This window comes from Lineus longissimus, chromosome 9 (genome assembly GCF_910592395.1).
Source record: "Lineus longissimus chromosome 9, tnLinLong1.2, whole genome shotgun sequence".
Taxonomy (NCBI): domain Eukaryota; kingdom Metazoa; phylum Nemertea; class Pilidiophora; order Heteronemertea; family Lineidae; genus Lineus; species Lineus longissimus.
In genome coordinates this window covers 1,866,146-1,883,669 of record NC_088316.1, presented here as the reverse complement: position 1 = coordinate 1,883,669, position 17,524 = coordinate 1,866,146, and the positions used below count along the sequence as shown (strand labels likewise).

The 17,524-nt window shown below is 41.5% G+C and overlaps 1 protein-coding gene across 8 annotated transcripts in view; it reads right to left on the bottom strand.

The window, feature by feature from the left end:
* Positions 1-17,524, bottom strand: part of LOC135493162 (thymosin beta-like) — a 32,329-nt gene that overhangs the window by 12,575 nt on the left and 2,230 nt on the right. For 5 of the 8 annotated variants that reach the window (XM_064780173.1, XM_064780178.1, XM_064780179.1 and 2 more), the window contains exons 2-4: positions 14,877-15,030; positions 2,062-2,175; positions 401-511 (exon numbers count right to left, since the gene is read on the bottom strand). In XM_064780173.1, the coding sequence (XP_064636243.1) occupies positions 401-511; positions 2,062-2,175; positions 14,877-14,994 (343 nt within the window). In that variant the 5' untranslated portion in view covers positions 14,995-15,030. Of the gene's footprint in view, positions 1-400; positions 512-2,061; positions 2,176-14,876; positions 15,031-15,277; positions 15,356-16,783; positions 16,936-17,524 lie in introns of those variants that run through there. The other 3 variants (XM_064780176.1, XM_064780174.1, XM_064780180.1) reach the window with 3 other exon arrangements.

Sequence of the window (17,524 nt, the reverse complement as noted above, 5' to 3'; positions counted from 1 at the left end):
GCTTGTCGCATCTGAACTTGACAGGTTGATACGGACTTGTTGTTCATTTCCCTATTGTAGACCTTTTGTGAAATGTGACCAAATCAGTTTGTAATAGATTTCACAAAAGGTCTACAATAGGGAAATGAACAACAAGTCCGTATCAACCTGTCAAGTTCAGATGCGACAAGCGCCTAGTTTTGGTAGAGCGGGTCACAAATGCAAATTTCAAGGGTGGGGGGTCTGTTCTTAGTTTTCCAGAGAGCAGCCTCCCGGGTTTGAAATGGGCATTTCTGACAATGACACGACATGATATTATGACAATAAAGAAAACTGGTGGCCACTTTGATGGAAAAAATTTGGTAGCGTCTCAGTAGTGCATCGGGTGACCAGTGACAGTGAAAATCTTATTCCTACTCACTTTCTGCGTTAGGCAGGATGTTCTTTTCCTGTGTTTCTGTATGCTTCAGGTTTCGGTCGCCAGCAGCGATGTTTTCGAGGAGCGCCTGATGGGTCTTCTCTCCTTGGATGCCTGGAGGAGAAAGACAGTCAGAAATGAACAAAAGCTTGAGTAATGATGTCTGGACTCTCTTCTCGAAGCGGAGCAGGGACGCATGATCTTTTGTGTTTAATATTTACTTCCGAGTCAAAAGAGCAGGATTTGAGACATCTGACCCTCGAGTTTTGGATCCATGCTGACCTGGACTCCGTCACATCAACAGAGGGGAAGTTACGGACAAAGTACCTCTGATGGTTCAGAATGATTTGAGAAGGCGGGGGTCGGTTGAAGAGCTACTCTCTCCTTCCCATGATAAGTGGCAAGCACTGTCATTCCCCGCAAACACCGGCAGGTATATCAATATACCACTTTAATCTATTGCAGAGTTTTAAATGTGGCAGAGTCGGAACTCCCCATTATTTATATGTCAGAAGTGAGAGTTTCAAACAAGCCACACATTTTTCTGAAACAAAACATGCGAATTATGGTGCGAAGAGGACTTTTTTATAATATGGTTATGAGAATGAAAATGGTTGGGCCTGTCATAGCTGTGCACTTCAACTTGTGAAACCTGGAAACAATTAGAGGAAATCACAACGATAAATGCATTTTAATGTCAGAGAAGGGTGTGTGTGATTAGCTGTCCATGAGAAAAATGTGAAGTAGGAACATTGGATGCAACATTGAGATAAATGAGTAAAACAAAATATGACATGTGACTATTATGTGATATATGAGTCAACACAATATGACTTTTAATGGGTGGGGTATCAACTTTGTGCACAAAATCTCGGGAAGTGGTCATGATTAGAGGGCTGCAAGAAGGATACTGGAAGTGAGTAGCTGCTGAGTTAATATGGTGAGTATTGAGTTAATGTGGTGAGTATTAAGGAGGAAACCTACGCTCTCGCTGATGTTTCCACTGTGCCACTCAGACAGCCCAAATGAGATGAGATATTTTTTGTTTGTAAACAAATCTATAACAAGATGATTACATGACAGACTCGAGGGAGTGCAAGAATTGAAAACTTAGGGATTCTCCTCGGCATGACATACATTCTATTCAGAGAATTCATCAGCGTAGGGTTAAACTAGTACACATAGGGCTATTCGATTATACCACTGGAATATTCATGATCAGCGATAGGATCATGATAGTGACACTTATCCATGATGAATCATGTCATTATCCCACTGACACCAAGTTCACATCATCAAACCGAGTCCCATAATCTCCACAATGATCTATCATTCGGCTTTCAATGCCAAGCAAGTAACCCTTTCTTCCTCGGATAGTGCACTTGCTGTTATGACCTCAATGCAGTGGCAGTTCAAGCCCCCTCCCCTAAACCACTCCATCCAGCTGAAGGCAAGAACAGAGTTGCTCTGGTCAAATATCGCATAAACGACATGCCAGTAGCAGTGATTTTAATTGCTCGATTGTGGGGTGTTTTACCAGGGATACCGATATCTCGCATGGGGTAGGCCGTGTAACGACAACAAAAGGATTAGTTAACAAGGGACAAACAAGAGGGCGCTGTTAGTGGGGGATGAAACTGTTTCGCATGCATCCTGGTACATACACGCAGCAGACGGAAGGACGACCTTCTCTTGGGTCGTCTGCGCCTTGAGCTGATTACGATCGTACTGCATCACCGAGTTCATGAAATCGAGGTGCTTCTTTAGAGTATCAATACCTGTATGAGAAAGAAATTATCACATGAAATAAGCAGAATAACCTCTCTATTAGAGGACATCCTCTGGACTGTAAGTGCTGTCCTTAAAAGAGAGGTGTCCTAATAAGAGGGGTCAAATTGAATGTAATTGACACCAGTCTATATGAACCCTAACTTTTATAAAATGACTCTCCATGTCTGCTGAGAAGCAGTTTGTTGCTCATACAATCAATACACCCGCATGCATGGATAGCGATGAAATCTACCCACAACAAATGTTGTCGCACTCCAACTCGACAATACCGGTCAAGTGGCTTGGCAAAATGACTCCCTGGAGTACAACTAGGATGATTGTTCTGTGTCAAGGCGAGCACAAAACCTAGCCAACCAAATGAACCCACACAACCATATCATGTTACGATAAACAGATAAAGAATGGAAATTGACACTCCCAAAGGCCAGCAATTCAATGACATCATTGAAAGTTGATTATTTTCCCCTGATTTTATTATGTTTTACACCTGATGGCAAAATATGAACATTTCTACATTCATACGGCAATCAAGCCAATGGAATCTACCCATAAAGGATAGAAATTGTCGCTCCCAATGGCTTGAAATTTGATCATCTTGTCAGCTATCTCTCCCCAGAGAATGTGGCGTAGATATACTTTTGCCTAACCTTGCACCAGAGATGTTATAAGAGGATAATTGGCAAAGAAATAACAGGTCGCGTCTGTATTGATTCAGACTCCCCATGTACTCTTACAATGGTACTCCAACGCAGACATCGTGACTGGAATATGGATAATAGCAATAGTTTTCAAGCCTGCGGACTTTGGGGTTGATTTAGAATCTCGGACTGCAGGAGCACCTGTCACCAAGATTGAAGCGCTCCGTGTTATTCTACTGACGGGAAAGACACAGGTTTTGAACAGAAAAGTTTTCAAACAGATGGAAGTACAGCTAAAGCCCCCCCCCCCCCCCGCCGCCGCAAATAAACAATTTGAATATAGGTGCGGAAATCTAACGGTTTACAATACGAAGTCATGAAGTGTCAGGGACTGGCGAACATGTTGTGTCTCACAAGACCAGAAAAAACACACATCGAACAATCCATATATCAGATTCCACCTCGGGTTACATGGAGGCTATTCCTTTCTAAGATATCATATGACTATATTTCATTCGACTATTTCATATCCGCAGACAAGTTTCCGGCATCTCACTAATGCAGTTTTTTGTTTCCTGTCGAGACAACTTGCCTCTGGCCAACTTTTTACATGAACATTTGATAATGCGTCTGTGGTATGCTTCAGCAAAAATGGTGCAAATATTCTTATAAATTTCGGCCCCACGTTATCAGTGTTCTCCACAAGGCCATTTGTGACCCGCTCTACCAAAACTAGTTGCTTGTCGCATCTGAACTTGACAGGTTGATACGAACTTGTTGTTCATTTCCCTATTGTAGACCTTTTGTGAAATGTGACCAAATCAGTTTGTAATAGATTTCACAAAAGGTCTACAATAGGGATATGCACAACAAGTCCGTATCAACCTGTCGAGTTCAGATGCGACAAGCGCCTAGTTTTGGTAGAGCGAGTCACATTTGTCAGGGCGTACCACCCTACCTTGGCAGCTTAATACCTCCCTACCTTAGAGGCAGCCACCTGACACTTAGATCGCTGACCACCCTACCTGGCAGAGGCAAAACTTCTTTGCTATCACGTTCACCAACCCTACCTTGAGAAAACCCTGAGGTTTGCAGGGAATTACTTTATGCTGTCTGTTTTTCAAATCGTCAACAACAGATGTTCCGTCTCATATCAATATCCATATTTCATCAATAGATGAATTTTGATACAAACACCATTTTTCCCTTCCAATCCATCTGTTCATCTTACCCGGCTTCAATTACAGGTAGCTCGTTAAAGGCCACTTTTTTATCTGCAATTTCACCAAATTTCAATTTTTGATTTAAAGAAGCCTCATCCAACTGTGTCCTGCACCACATTGGCAATGTGCAACTGTGACTAATACTGCAAAAAAATCTGGATTGCGAAAATTCGTATTTTTTCTTCCAAAATTATCAATGCCAGACATCTCCCTCTGTGTCACTACTACACAACAGACAGTGCAAAGCAATCGTGGATCGTAACTGGAATGAAAAATTCATCCATGCCAATGCTATCCAGTGACATCCTAAATCTCCCAACAAGTGCATCGCTAGTGCTATGCTAACCATATGCCATGCTAGCATTTCCCCCAAAAGCACATCAGTAGATGTAGTCGGATGATCGATCGCAGTTCCCAATGATGTCAAGACACCCAAGGGATTTTACCAAATTGTGAAGTCACTTATTTACATTTTCAAGTGAATCAATTGCCCACTTGTTTTTGTGGTTGCGCAACTCAAGATTGTTGTCTCCACACAACAACCTTTGACATGTATACATGTATATTACATGAGTGACGCACTGTGTAATTTGGCGCTCAAATTTGTTAGCTGGTCATTAGTATTTGAGAGAACATGGAATTTCTGCCCCCTCCCCCCCAACCAGAAAGCTAGCTGGATGGGAGTGATACAACACTGACAAGATGGAAAACCATCAACCCCCTTCCGACAACATAGGAACTCTGCTTCATGAAACAACAACATAGGAACTCTGCTTCATGAAACCCTGTCACCAGGATATCCAATCTGGTTATGAGCAAGCTTATCAGCTATCAATCCTGCATTCGACAGAATGTTTCCTCCGTAACTTTTAACTTCATGGTCAAACTTGCTTCCCTTCCCTTCCCATGCCGTGCCCAATCATGTCACAGCCTGGGCTATATTTGACCACTGCCACCATGAAAGCTGGCCAGACATGGTACATTTTCATTGTCAACTGGACATTGTGACTGACAGGTCGAAAAGGAGGTCGCAAACAGAGACGACCTCGGGTCAGGAACGACCAACCAAACTACAAACGATATCACGAAGTTCGACTACGGCTGACTAAACAAGTAATCAGAAATTCGCAGAACCCGATGATATCATAGCCTTTTGTTGTCTTAAAATTTCTTATTGTGACGGGAATTTGTCAGTGCCTTGTCCTGTTATGACTCATCTCCACTCAATTGACTGGCAGCCAGCTGGGATAGTGAATCGGGAGCTGTGCTCGGGCTGTAGTAGGGTATGGGCGGTTATTTCCGCATAAATAGAGGTTGTCTCAAATAGACATTTTATGTCGTGTTATGACTCGAATAGACGTTTGGTGGCGCTCGTTTTAACGGAGACGTACCTGAAATAAACATATTGTGTCGTATCTCAAATAGACATACACTCAAATAGACGTTTGGTGGCGCTCGTATCTCAAATAAAGCGCCACTGAACGTCTATTTGAGTGTATGTCTATTTGAAAAGCGCCACCAAACATCTATTTGAGTTATACACAAAAATCAGAAAACACGACAATATGTTTATTTGAGATACGAGCGCCACCAAACGTCTATTTGAGTGTATGTCTATTTGAAAAGCGCCACCAAACGTCTATTTGAGTTATACACACAAATCAGAAAACACGACAATATATGTTTATTTGAGATACGAGCGCCACCAAACGTCTATTCGAGTCATAACACGACATAAAATGTCTATTTGAGACAACCTCTATTTATGCGGAAATAACCGCCCATAGTAGGGCATTAGAAAACTGGATATTCTACAGTGAAACCAAGTCGACTCATCCATCCAGGATACACACATGTCAAAATTGCGTTATCTGTAAAAACTGTAGTCAGTTGCAGTGTTCTTGCTGAGAAGACAAATGAAGGGAAGTTATGATCTTTGCGTTTTGGTTGCAATTTAACCCAATTTAAAATCCTACAAATTCCTTGCACTGCCCCAGGTATAATGTTTTATTACACTGACTTGTTGAACCTGAAATGTCCTTTAAGAATAATCATTATATCACGACTTTGGTGGGTGTTCTAGAATATTCTGCCAATCACACCAACAATCTTCTACTGGATTTATAATCAAGAGCACACACTTAAAATCAAAGTTGAAATGGCCACAACTATTTTTTACATAACATGAAAATCTGCGTCTCGAACAATGTACGAAAATGCCACCTTATACTGTATATTTTTAAGTTAATAGCTCAAACTATCAAAGCATTCACATTAATGAGCAGTGGCATTCAATTCATCGCTGAAGGCATTTTACTGTATGCATACGAGGGTGGAGTGTTGCCATGGAAACCAATGAATTTTTCGTTCCCGCCCAATGTTCAATGGCAGTGTTTTCACACAGGTTTCAATTTTGAAATTTCACGTTTTATTTCCAGGGGTGTAGTTTGGGAGTGTACTAGTGCACCCAAGACTAGGGAAGGAGGTCTGCTTCTCACAGAGTTGCTTTTTAACAGCCTAGAAAGAACTACAGTGGAATCTCTCTTAGCGGACACCTCTCTATTAAGGACACCCTCTCTTTTAAGGACAGTAGTTTGGGTCCCAAATTGGGTGTTTCCTTACAGTTTGACCTCTCTAATCAGGACAACTCTTTATTAAGGACAGTACTTATCAGTCCCATGGGTGTAGGATCTACATGTACTGTGGATTCTTATCCCACGACGAAATGCATGTTTTGTCAACCCTTAACAGGCCTACTCCTCATATTTCTACCCATTGTGGCAACGTTCAATCTATGCTCACAATCAAGCAGTGCACAAACGAGTGATTTAGAAAGCTATGACCTGCAATTATATTCACAGCAATGCTACGCAACAAAAAAGATTAGTAATTGCATCATTAGAACAAACTTCCTAGTAGCAATACAATGCCCTTACTGTGCCTCAGTCGGTATCAAGTAATAGATGCATCATTAGGTGGAACCGAATGGAATGGAACCCATTGTAGGCCCTATTGTCCACATGTTCATCAGGCCTGAGTTGAGGTTACTGATCTGAGCCGGACTTATAACCAGGAAATGAGAATGTTCATTTTCACTGTCCAAGAAAATGTAAAATGAAGGCTGAAACGCTGGGCTGGTTGTGTGAAATCCGCTTTTATGTTCATGTTTTTACCACCTTATGTGTCACCTGTTAATATATTTGGCTCGCTAAAATAAGGTTTACATCATGGGTGATATAATTGACCATAAAAACAGCTCGCATGACCCTGGATAGTTTTTCTTTCATTATGTAATCAACAACTGTCAACTCTTAAAGGGGCATGCCGTTCGTTATATCTGGTGAAGGAAAATAGAAATGCAGTCATGCACAATACGATAGTGCAGTTATTATGTACCTGAATATGCTGAAACTTGGTATTCGTAGTATTTGCATACCTGTCTTCACAACGGCAATGCGGGAATTTATATTAAGTACATATTTACCAAATTAGACAATTTTCAAATTCAATTACGAATTTCAAATTCTAGGGGTAAGAAGACACCGGGTCATGCAGGGTTTCTCCAGCCAGTTCGCTATCAACACTTGTTAAATAGGCAACACCACTACCAGTTTGAGTACATTCACACCCAGCTCTCAAAAATTCATCAAGATGTATGTCCACCCACATTAATCGCTGTCTGGTTTATAGATGGCAGCACCTGTCAGAGGCCAGAAAATCAATTACTCTTCATAATTTATCTTGGTGTTCTCCGCTTGATCTAATACAGGTGGCAGCACTATACAGTAACTGAATTCTGAAGTCGACTAAATGCCAGTCTGACATTATGTCAAGTCTAAGTAATCACCCCCCCCCCCCTCATTACAAAGAGAGTATAGTTAGACCATGGTGCCTCTGAGTGAGATAAGCATGTTTTAAAAAACCTCCTTTTGATATGTGGGGCAACGGTAGCGCAGTGGAAGAGAGTCGCCCTCATGATCAGGAGGTCGTGGGTTCGACTCCCGGCCGAGTCACTGCTTAGTTCCCCTACTGGTCGAGTTCAAGTGAGCGCCTTCTGGTTGCTCCTTGAAACCCCCGATTGATTTCTGTGGAGACCGGGGTAATAATATGATATCCCAAAGCGCTTTGAGCGAGAACTATAGTGTCACGGAATTGTGCTTTATAAAAGACTCATTATTATTATTATATGTTAGGAAATGACATTTTAAATTGGTTTCAGTGGAAATCAAGGCAAATCAAGGCAAAATACATAAAAAAAGTCATTTCCAACCACACTGCCACTTAAAAACCAATAAAAACATGCTTATCTTTAAGAGGCACCATGGTTCTGTCTGTTGGTAATACATCTATAGGGTCTAAGTCCAACCGTTCAAGATTTACGTGTACATTGATGCGTGTTCTCCTGTACAGACCTCCCATTCGTAGTCCAATGTTGAAGCCATTAACAACAATTCTAACTCCTCTATCTCCTACACCCACCACTGGATTAACTTAAGAATTGGGTTCCTATGGTCAGAGAGGCGTACTCTATCCCTCAACACATTCAAATCATTTGTGGCCTGCATGTTAAATAAAAGTCGCTCAGTTCCCGGACTATATCAGCAATACCCATGCAACTCAGGTGACATCATGATCGAGCCACAGTTCAGCTATTTACGCAAAGCCATTTTTATCATGGAGGATGTCATGTTCTGGCAGAATTATCGACACCGGTCAAAACCAATACGTCAGCAAGATAGAATACCGCCAGCAAAAGATTGCAAAGAGTTATTACCTACAGATCGGCAATGTACTGATGAAAAAAATGTTGCTGTCAGACCAGTCATTTTTGGCAAAATATCATATCATTATCGGGTTTTTGCCAGAGTTATGGAATCCACTAGGCTAATGTTTACCTATGTGGGATCTTTTACTTGCCCTGTCATAACACTCAAGGGACAACGGACCACGGATCATGACAGAATCTCGAATTTCTATACGTTGTACATCATGACGTGTTGTGAATAGCCAGGAACTTTATTTCTTTGTAAGCCACGCCGGTTCATCCAGAAATACAATCCTTGGATCGAACCCAGACGCTACTGCCTGATAGCCAGTAGCGTTAACTAACCACAAGGCTATGAGGTTCTAATCACATGTTGCCAAATGCGAAATAATGGGTTAACAGTATAAATAGTACAGCACTTCTTGGCTTTTAGTCAGACCATCTTATAAGAAGTCTAGCCGTATTCCCTGAAGCATAATCTCACCAGTAAACAAGAATGGCCTGGCCCTATACCAAAAGAATCTAAGGTATACCATACCATACCAAGGTATTTAGCACCTCCCATTACTGAAAGAAATGAGGCGTTGCCATGGTACCAGCTCAAGCTGTCAAAGCCGGTATCAAAAATATGATCAACCTGGTAATAGCAGCCTTTTACCAGAACCTTTAGCATGTTTAGGGATACAGAGACAGCAAAATAATGTAAAACCGCCAAATTTTCAAGCCTATCTATTCAAAAATATTTCATGACTTTTGTTTTGGTGAATTATTATTATTAGTCAGATTGAGACAAGCTTGTTTTTTGGGACACCCTGTAGGCAATTGCTACATGTAATTTTAAAATGGGGTGATGAATTCCGGTCAACATCCTTGAAGTCGTGTATTTTACCAAGTATCTAGGCCATGGAACAAGATTGAACAGTCTCAGTTACTTCCGGTTGGAAATAAATCAGAATATGATCTACCCTCTGTGCCTTGTTTTGGCAGCAGCGCTTATGGTTGCCACGTTACGGTATGGCAACCATAATCGCATGGGTTGGTGCGAAGTAGAAAGCATTGAAAACCAGTCATAAGTACATTTCGTTTGAGGTGTTAAAACTTGTTTAACTATAAATGGCTTGGCTACACCCCAACGCACCTTTTGAGTTTTGTAACAATATGCCTTCCTGGTAGGCTTACCTGGTATAAATACCACGGTATGAAAAGTGTTCCTTTTTTACTATTGATTCATTCCTCAATAAAGACCCATAAGTAAATTAGAACTGACAAAAGCCTTTTATATGTCAAACATGACATTTTCATCAAGGCCTAAGGGCCTTCATGCTTCCTGGTCGTCTGCTGACTTGAAATGTGAATAAAAGTTTTTATAAAAATGATCAGACGACAATTTCAAACGCAAGCAAATATCATATCAAGACAAGTATTCATCGGCTCATGCACAAGCACAGGCCTGTCAAGTATGCAAGCCTCAAAGCAAATGTGGTTTCTCAATTTGTCTTTGTTTTAGCAAACAAATATTTGTCAGGTTTCAATACTTGATTCTCCAGGTATGAAATTAAAATGTTGAATGACAATATGAGTGACAGCTTTTGTAAACTTGGGTCATACACCACACAGGCCAGCGAGAGTAGAGAGCACCGTATTTCAAAGAGATCTCTTCAGTCTTACTTAGCTGCACTGTTTTTTACCATGATTTTCGGGTATTAACCGAAAAGCTAGCTGCACCCCTGAGGTACAGCACCAACGTATAACCCAGCCAGCTATAGCCTACAATCTGTGGGAGATCAATGGCTGCTTAGTGCTCACTTCCAGGGGGTCCCTCAGTCTCAGAACAGTGAAGGAAGGCATGCAGCAAGCACAAAGAACCCCTGATTTACTTTATAGTACGCCAGACTTCCTTCTCACTCAATCATTTCCCCTTCCTCAGAGACAGAGAGTGTGAAATGCACCTTCTTATTATAGAGCAGTGGACCAAGAAGGGAATAGGCACACTGTCAATGTTGACATCGATTTCGTCTATTGCGGTGCACCACTCAGCGGAGGCAGACAAGAGATTACCGTAGACAGACTATGACGGAGCCGATAAGAAAATACATCACTCCACTCAGCTTCAAATGAGAGTCAAAAAAATCCCCTCTCAGTTCCCCAAGACAGTCAGTCGATAACCCCCTCTCCAGATCTGGAACCTCAATGTATTGACATTGCTCAGCTTCCACACAACAAGTTGACAAGTATTTATTCAGTGGTATGGGCAGAGGCAATACTGCTGGAAGTTCAGAATGCCTCTCCAAGGATCAGAGCAACTGGAGACTACATGGAGGTTTTCAATGCTGGCAGCCGATTAGTTCAACCACAACAAAAAACAGTGTGGAGTCATTTTCTGCGTGTTTTTTGTACTTCGGGAATAGAATGGCAAGTTGAGTGATGATTCATTAGTTATACTGAAGTTATCATTTTAACCCTTTTCATCCACAGGAGCAGCTGAAATACTAAATAACCATAACACAGTTGTAATCAGAACAATAGCACCCTTGTTGGTTTCAGATACCCAACTAGGCTACGAAACACTTTTAAATGGAGTATTATTAGGCCCACCCAATGCGAGTGTTCTTGGAATAAGCAGAATCACCAATGCTTCAAGGGAAGAAGATTTATGGCACTATGGGCAAATAAGACATATTTTCGTGGGAGCCCTCTCCAAATAAAAGAAGCTATCCCATAATTGTAAGGCAACACTGATAGTCTATTTAACCCCCTAATATTCGGAGCAAGGTAGTTCTAATACTACACCATATAGATGTAACGTCCTAATTACATTCTAAATCAACAACAATTTGATATCTGTCCAGGAAATGTGGTAGTGGAGATCATTCAGGCCAATCTCCCAGTGAAATATAGGACATTATCAGAATGTGAACATGAAATAATTAGCTGATAGAATGAACGCATGCTGGGAAATAGGGAGGGAGTTTCCTGTCATAAAAAAGTCTAATTGAGAATTCCAGTATTATGATAAGAGAATACAAAGAAAAATATCAAAATTGGTGCATAAATAGAGAATTTTTGGAGTGAAAAAAGACACGAAACATTTTATCTCAAGGTTGGCAATCAAGGGACGACTCTGACTACACGAATCCAAGAAAGACTGACGGGTTCACCACAGATTCATACTTTGGCCAGTTGATAAACAAACTAACGCTCCTCGCAAACAAGCATTTTTTGTTGCTGCGACTTGCAATGATTATCACAGGAATGTGCGACAAAAAGTAACCTAGTCTGCAGGTAAAACTGGGAAACGCTGATTTTATATAGATCACTTGGACTGCTGCAATATCCAATTCTTGTTGTGGACACCTTTGGCAACCCCGCAAACACACGATTTTGGCCACATGCGCTCAGGATCGCATGTTGCAGCAACAAAAATCGCTCATCTGCAGGGAAGTAGGGTGCTTTAAGAAATCAGCTGCATTTTTTCTAGAATACCTTGTTCGGCCGAGTTCAAAATCAGCAATGACTAACTAAATTGATTCCAAGTAAACAACATGTCTCCAAGAAAAAAAACGCATTTAGAATTTCCAGACAAAGTGCACATTTCCTCTCAATATATTAGATCATTTATAAACATAACAATAAATTAACAATAACTTTCACAATTCCCTGATAAATGCCAGACTATCATCTATGTATCATAAACATCGCATGAACCCGGGATATATATGGAAAGATCACCTTATGATCTATCAAAAACAGATTAATTAACTATCTGATAAGCTTATTGATTCTAGATCTGTAATTGAAACAAGAGCAGATCTCCACAATACAGCTTATTGGTTATGAATTAAAGAGTGCTTGCCAGATAATCAGGAGGTCATCGGTTTCTCAGACAATCCGAAGGAGCACCGCTGTCTGTTTCATCTCGGTGTCCTTGAGCAAGTCACTCAACCCTCTACACTTCTGCGTCCTTCGAATAAAGATAACTAAGGTCCTTTGTATCTGGTGACTGCCAGCCCAGGGCAAGCCGTGGTCACCATTGAAATGGGAAATAGCTTTTGGAGGACTCCTCCCAGGCCAAAGATGGAGACCCAAGCAAATCACCCCAATCGGTGCCCACACATAGTGGCAGGCAAGGAACGTTCACAGGATACAGAAGAAGAAACAATGATGGGGTTTTTGAACCTTAGATATCTTGGAAATCTTGGCTGATACAATGACAGGGTTTAGTCACAATAGATGCCTGCCTGGATTTTGTTTGTGACCTTGGGCAATTCATTTAGCATTTTATAAAAGCATTGATTTTATATCGATCCAGACAGTAGGACGCAAAGGGTTAATCATGGCATCATAACTGGACCAAGAGATGTCTTCCTAACAAATGTATTGATTGGCATTGATTCAACAATACCATATTCCCACCATCTGACAGGCCAGACACCTGGACTATTGTGACTCACAACAAAAAAACACAATCAGTCTAAGTTGAAATCAATGATAGTATGAATGAAATGGCCAGGGCCATTGTGCTCACCTCATGTGGAGGAAAGATGGATAAAGAGCATGGTATTGTGTCATGTAGTGTTAGGTTTGATGTAGGTCCAAGCAATTACAATTTCCCCAAAATGGCCAATTTACAGTACATTCGACCTCTGTGACCTTGAAAAGTAGGTCAAATCAAAGAAGACCCGGGTGACACATTGAATGGCTGTTAGAATTAGATGTACCTATGATATAAAATTGGTGCCAATCGGGCAAGTCATTACTAGGAATAATGGCATTTTGAAGAATTTAGGATTTGGCCCCCTCCCTGGAGGCCAAACGGCAAATCAGATCACACCAAACTTCGGTACCTGAGATCACCTGACCAAGGGGTACATGTGTACTTAATTTGTGATCAATAGTCATTGCAGTTAAGAAACGTGCCATAGTTACGGCCTGACGGCGAATTTACGCCATTTGACCTCTGTGACCTTGACAAGAAGGTCAAATTAAAAACCTGTGTGACATATACTGTATGGTGGTTAGATATACCCATGATATCAAATTGGTGGCAATCGGGCAAGAAGTGAAGGAATAATCACATTTTTAAGGTTTTTGGATTTTGCCCCCTGGTGGTCAAGTGGTGAATCATATTGGACCAAACTTCGGTCCCTGAGATCACCTGACTAAGGGGTAAATGTGTACCAAATTTGGTATCAATAGTCATTGCAGTTTAGAAACGTGCCATCGTTACATCCTAACGGCCAATTTACACCATTTGACCTCTGTGACCTTGAAAAGGAGGTCAAATCAAAAACCCGGAGGATATATGATGCACCTTTGCTAGAAGTACCTACCATATTTTTTTCAAAATTTCCCGACTACTATTAAGGGAGATATTGCATATTTTCACTTTTAACGTTTGGCCCCCTGGTGGCCAAACCATGAAACGAATCGGACCGAAACTTGGTCTCCAAGGTGTCATTACATAAGGGTACATGTGTACCAAGTTTCAACTCAATAGCTCTAACAGTTACGAAACGTGCCCTGCTAACGGACGACGGACGACGACGACGACGACGACGACGACGACGACGACGACGACGACGGACGACGGACGCCACGGAATGGGATAAGCTCAAATCTGCTAAGAGGTGAGCTAAAAATGTATACACACTGTGAGTAGGATGCCCGACAAACGGGAACTTCATTCCCGGATATGCCGAGGGTATGGTTTGTACATACCTGACCATTCAGCTCACCTAACCAGGAAATGACGTTGCGCACTTGATTATGCATGTTTTACATCATTTGCTGGCTCTGTATCAGCTGATTGGTCAGTTATGCGCAAAACATACCATCTGCATATATCTGGGACCAAATCATATCATACGCCAACAACAGGGCCAGGGGTGTCAATGAAAACATCGAATACATGTACGTTTGACCAGCGGTGAAGTTGCCTCGTGCGAGAATAGGACAAACTGCGAGCTACTGCGAGCTACTGCAACAGCTGCCACATAACTCGCAACACTTGATTCCTTGCTTCGGGCCGCGACCTCAACTGAAATCAATTTTTGTGTACTCACATTGTTGGTCAGGTAATACTTGTTTCTCAGCCGTCTCGACATGGTGGAGTTTTCCAAGATCTCGTTGCTGGATCTCACCAGCGAGGGCGCTTGGGATAGTTTGCTTTTCTTGTGCCATTTTGGATTGGGAGGGTAGTTAGGTCACGAGTAGGATCTGAAGAAGAGGAAAAATGAAATCATTTGCATTTTAGAAGTTTGAAATGGAGAGACGTGACGAAAGCCCTGGTGTTCTTTGTTACATCGAGTTGGCAAACCTGAGAAAGAGGGTCATTTTGGAGTAAGGTTAAAAGTACTGCCCCCCCATAATTTGTTGAGTGGGGGGGGGGCAGCTGATGATACACACCCACAAGAGAACATGAGCGAGTCGGAAGCTTCAGAATGAAAAAATATCCTCCACCTACCTCGAAGTCTGTACACGGAATAAGGAAATGCATATAGGCCTACATTCTTGACAGAATACTGTCCCAGCACATGATTAATCAAATGCTAATTATAGATCTTATACTAGTACATGAGCTGAGATATCGTGTAGCATGAAAGCCATATATGGGCAATTAGTCCGACCCACATTTTATCGATCTAGGGGTTTGGGGACAAACAGTTCTTGATAGCTGCAACTTCCATTTGCCAAATGTCAATGTTGGCACAAGATTAAGCATGATGAACAATGCATAATTTGTCAATATGACATGAGTGGCTCTCAATTCAAATGATGAGAAATATTCAAGACGCGACACCAGACTTGAGCAGATAATTAAAATATTTAATTAGTCATGCAACACTTAATAGCCGGCCTTGTATATCATCAAAAACACATCATGCAGTTTAATTTGCTTTCATTTTATCATAACTTCCTCATTTCACGATACTTGCATGACAAAATCATATTTCTAACTTCCACAACTCACTTGAAATTTTACATATTATTGTTTTAACAAAACAATATTTAGAACTAATTTCAAGGAGATGTTGAGGCTATAGAGACTTGCTTGTACTCACTTTTCATGTGAGAATCACCTTTTAAAAAAGGTGATTCAGAAGCCAACATTTCTAGCACCTAACTGCCATGGTCAGCCTGGCACCCCCTCAAATTGGCAATTTTCTATACATGCTTCCCGAAATTGGTGGCTTGCATTGGAACTAACTTTTTCCCCCTTGTCCGTCATTAAAGGCATTCAAGTGTGTTGGTCAACATGACTATCACCTTTGTCCCTCCACCATAAGGCCTCGTTTCCCCTTATGACATCACTATTTCGGACACTCAGCGCCCCATTTCTGGAAAGGTGTATAGGCCTGATTCGGTTTGGCACCCCATAGCACAGGCTCAACCTTGAACCCAATGCACCAGTTCCCAGATGGGCCTGGGAAATTGATTGATTCTACCATTACAGAACATCGTAGAATGTTTACTGTAACTGTGCAGTGGCAAATAGAATAGTTGGGATCATGCACTGGATTGAAAATTGTACAAATGAAAGAACATGAATACCAATAAAACAAACTGTTTACTGCCACAGTAAAAGTCAATTACATGGGAGAAAGAACACATTTATAGCTTTTACAGGGTGTCCCAAAGAAAGTGTAATCACACAACCTTTCAAGATTTCAAAACCAAGACGTATTAGCTTGGAGACAACAATGACATGAGTGATGGAAACACACTGCATCTTGCAATAAGATGACATCGGACTTCTGTCATCTGCACAAAATATGAATGCAGAATGCAGAATGATAGCCTTCAGAATGTAACTGTGATACATCCCCTGGTGATAAACCAGATCAAAACAGACAATGCTACTAATACTGACAAGGATATGGATGAAACCAGCCCTGCAAAAACGAGGCCAGAGAAACGAACACAACCCCCGATTTCCTCATGGTGGGAATCGGACAAAACAGGAACTTACAGTATGATTTTGGAAGAGTATCCAGCAGCCGAATAGACAGAATGCAACTCAATCTGACTGTGGTGACACAACTGAAGGATGCACTTGTCAGCGAATCAATAAAGTTACACAGATCGTAGGGATGCTGCAGCCAATGTCAGCAATGCATGCGCTGAATCACTTGAATAGGATGCTGTGTACACATGCAGCACTGCACCAAGGATGAGGACTGCAGCACTATCTATTTCAGCATCTGCAGCAATCAGACTCTTTGTTCTGTTTTTAAAGGGAGACTATACATGCTTCCCGAAATTGGTGGCTTGCATTGGAAGTAACTTTTTCCCCCTTGTCCGTCATTAAAGGCATTCAAGTGTGTTAGTCAACCATGACTATCTCCCTTGTCCCACCATAAGGCCTAGTTTCCCCTTATGACATCACTATTTCGGAAACTCAGCGGCCCATTTCTGGAAAGGTGTACAACTGTATGGGTAGGAGTTTGGCAATCAAATTGGTAGTCCCCAGGTGACCATAGCATGCAGGTTAGGGGTGCCATTAGAGCTCCAGCCTCTAGTCCCCCTTGAACCTCAGAGTACTACTACTAGACATGTTAGAGTATAGCCTTAAGCTTGAATTGAACACATCATGGATGGCGTTTTCGATGCTATCATCTACTTTAATCAATAGCGGTAAACAAGGGAAATCGAATGAACAATGAGATTCTGAGAGAAAATAGTGGATAATGACTGACTCTATTTCTCAATG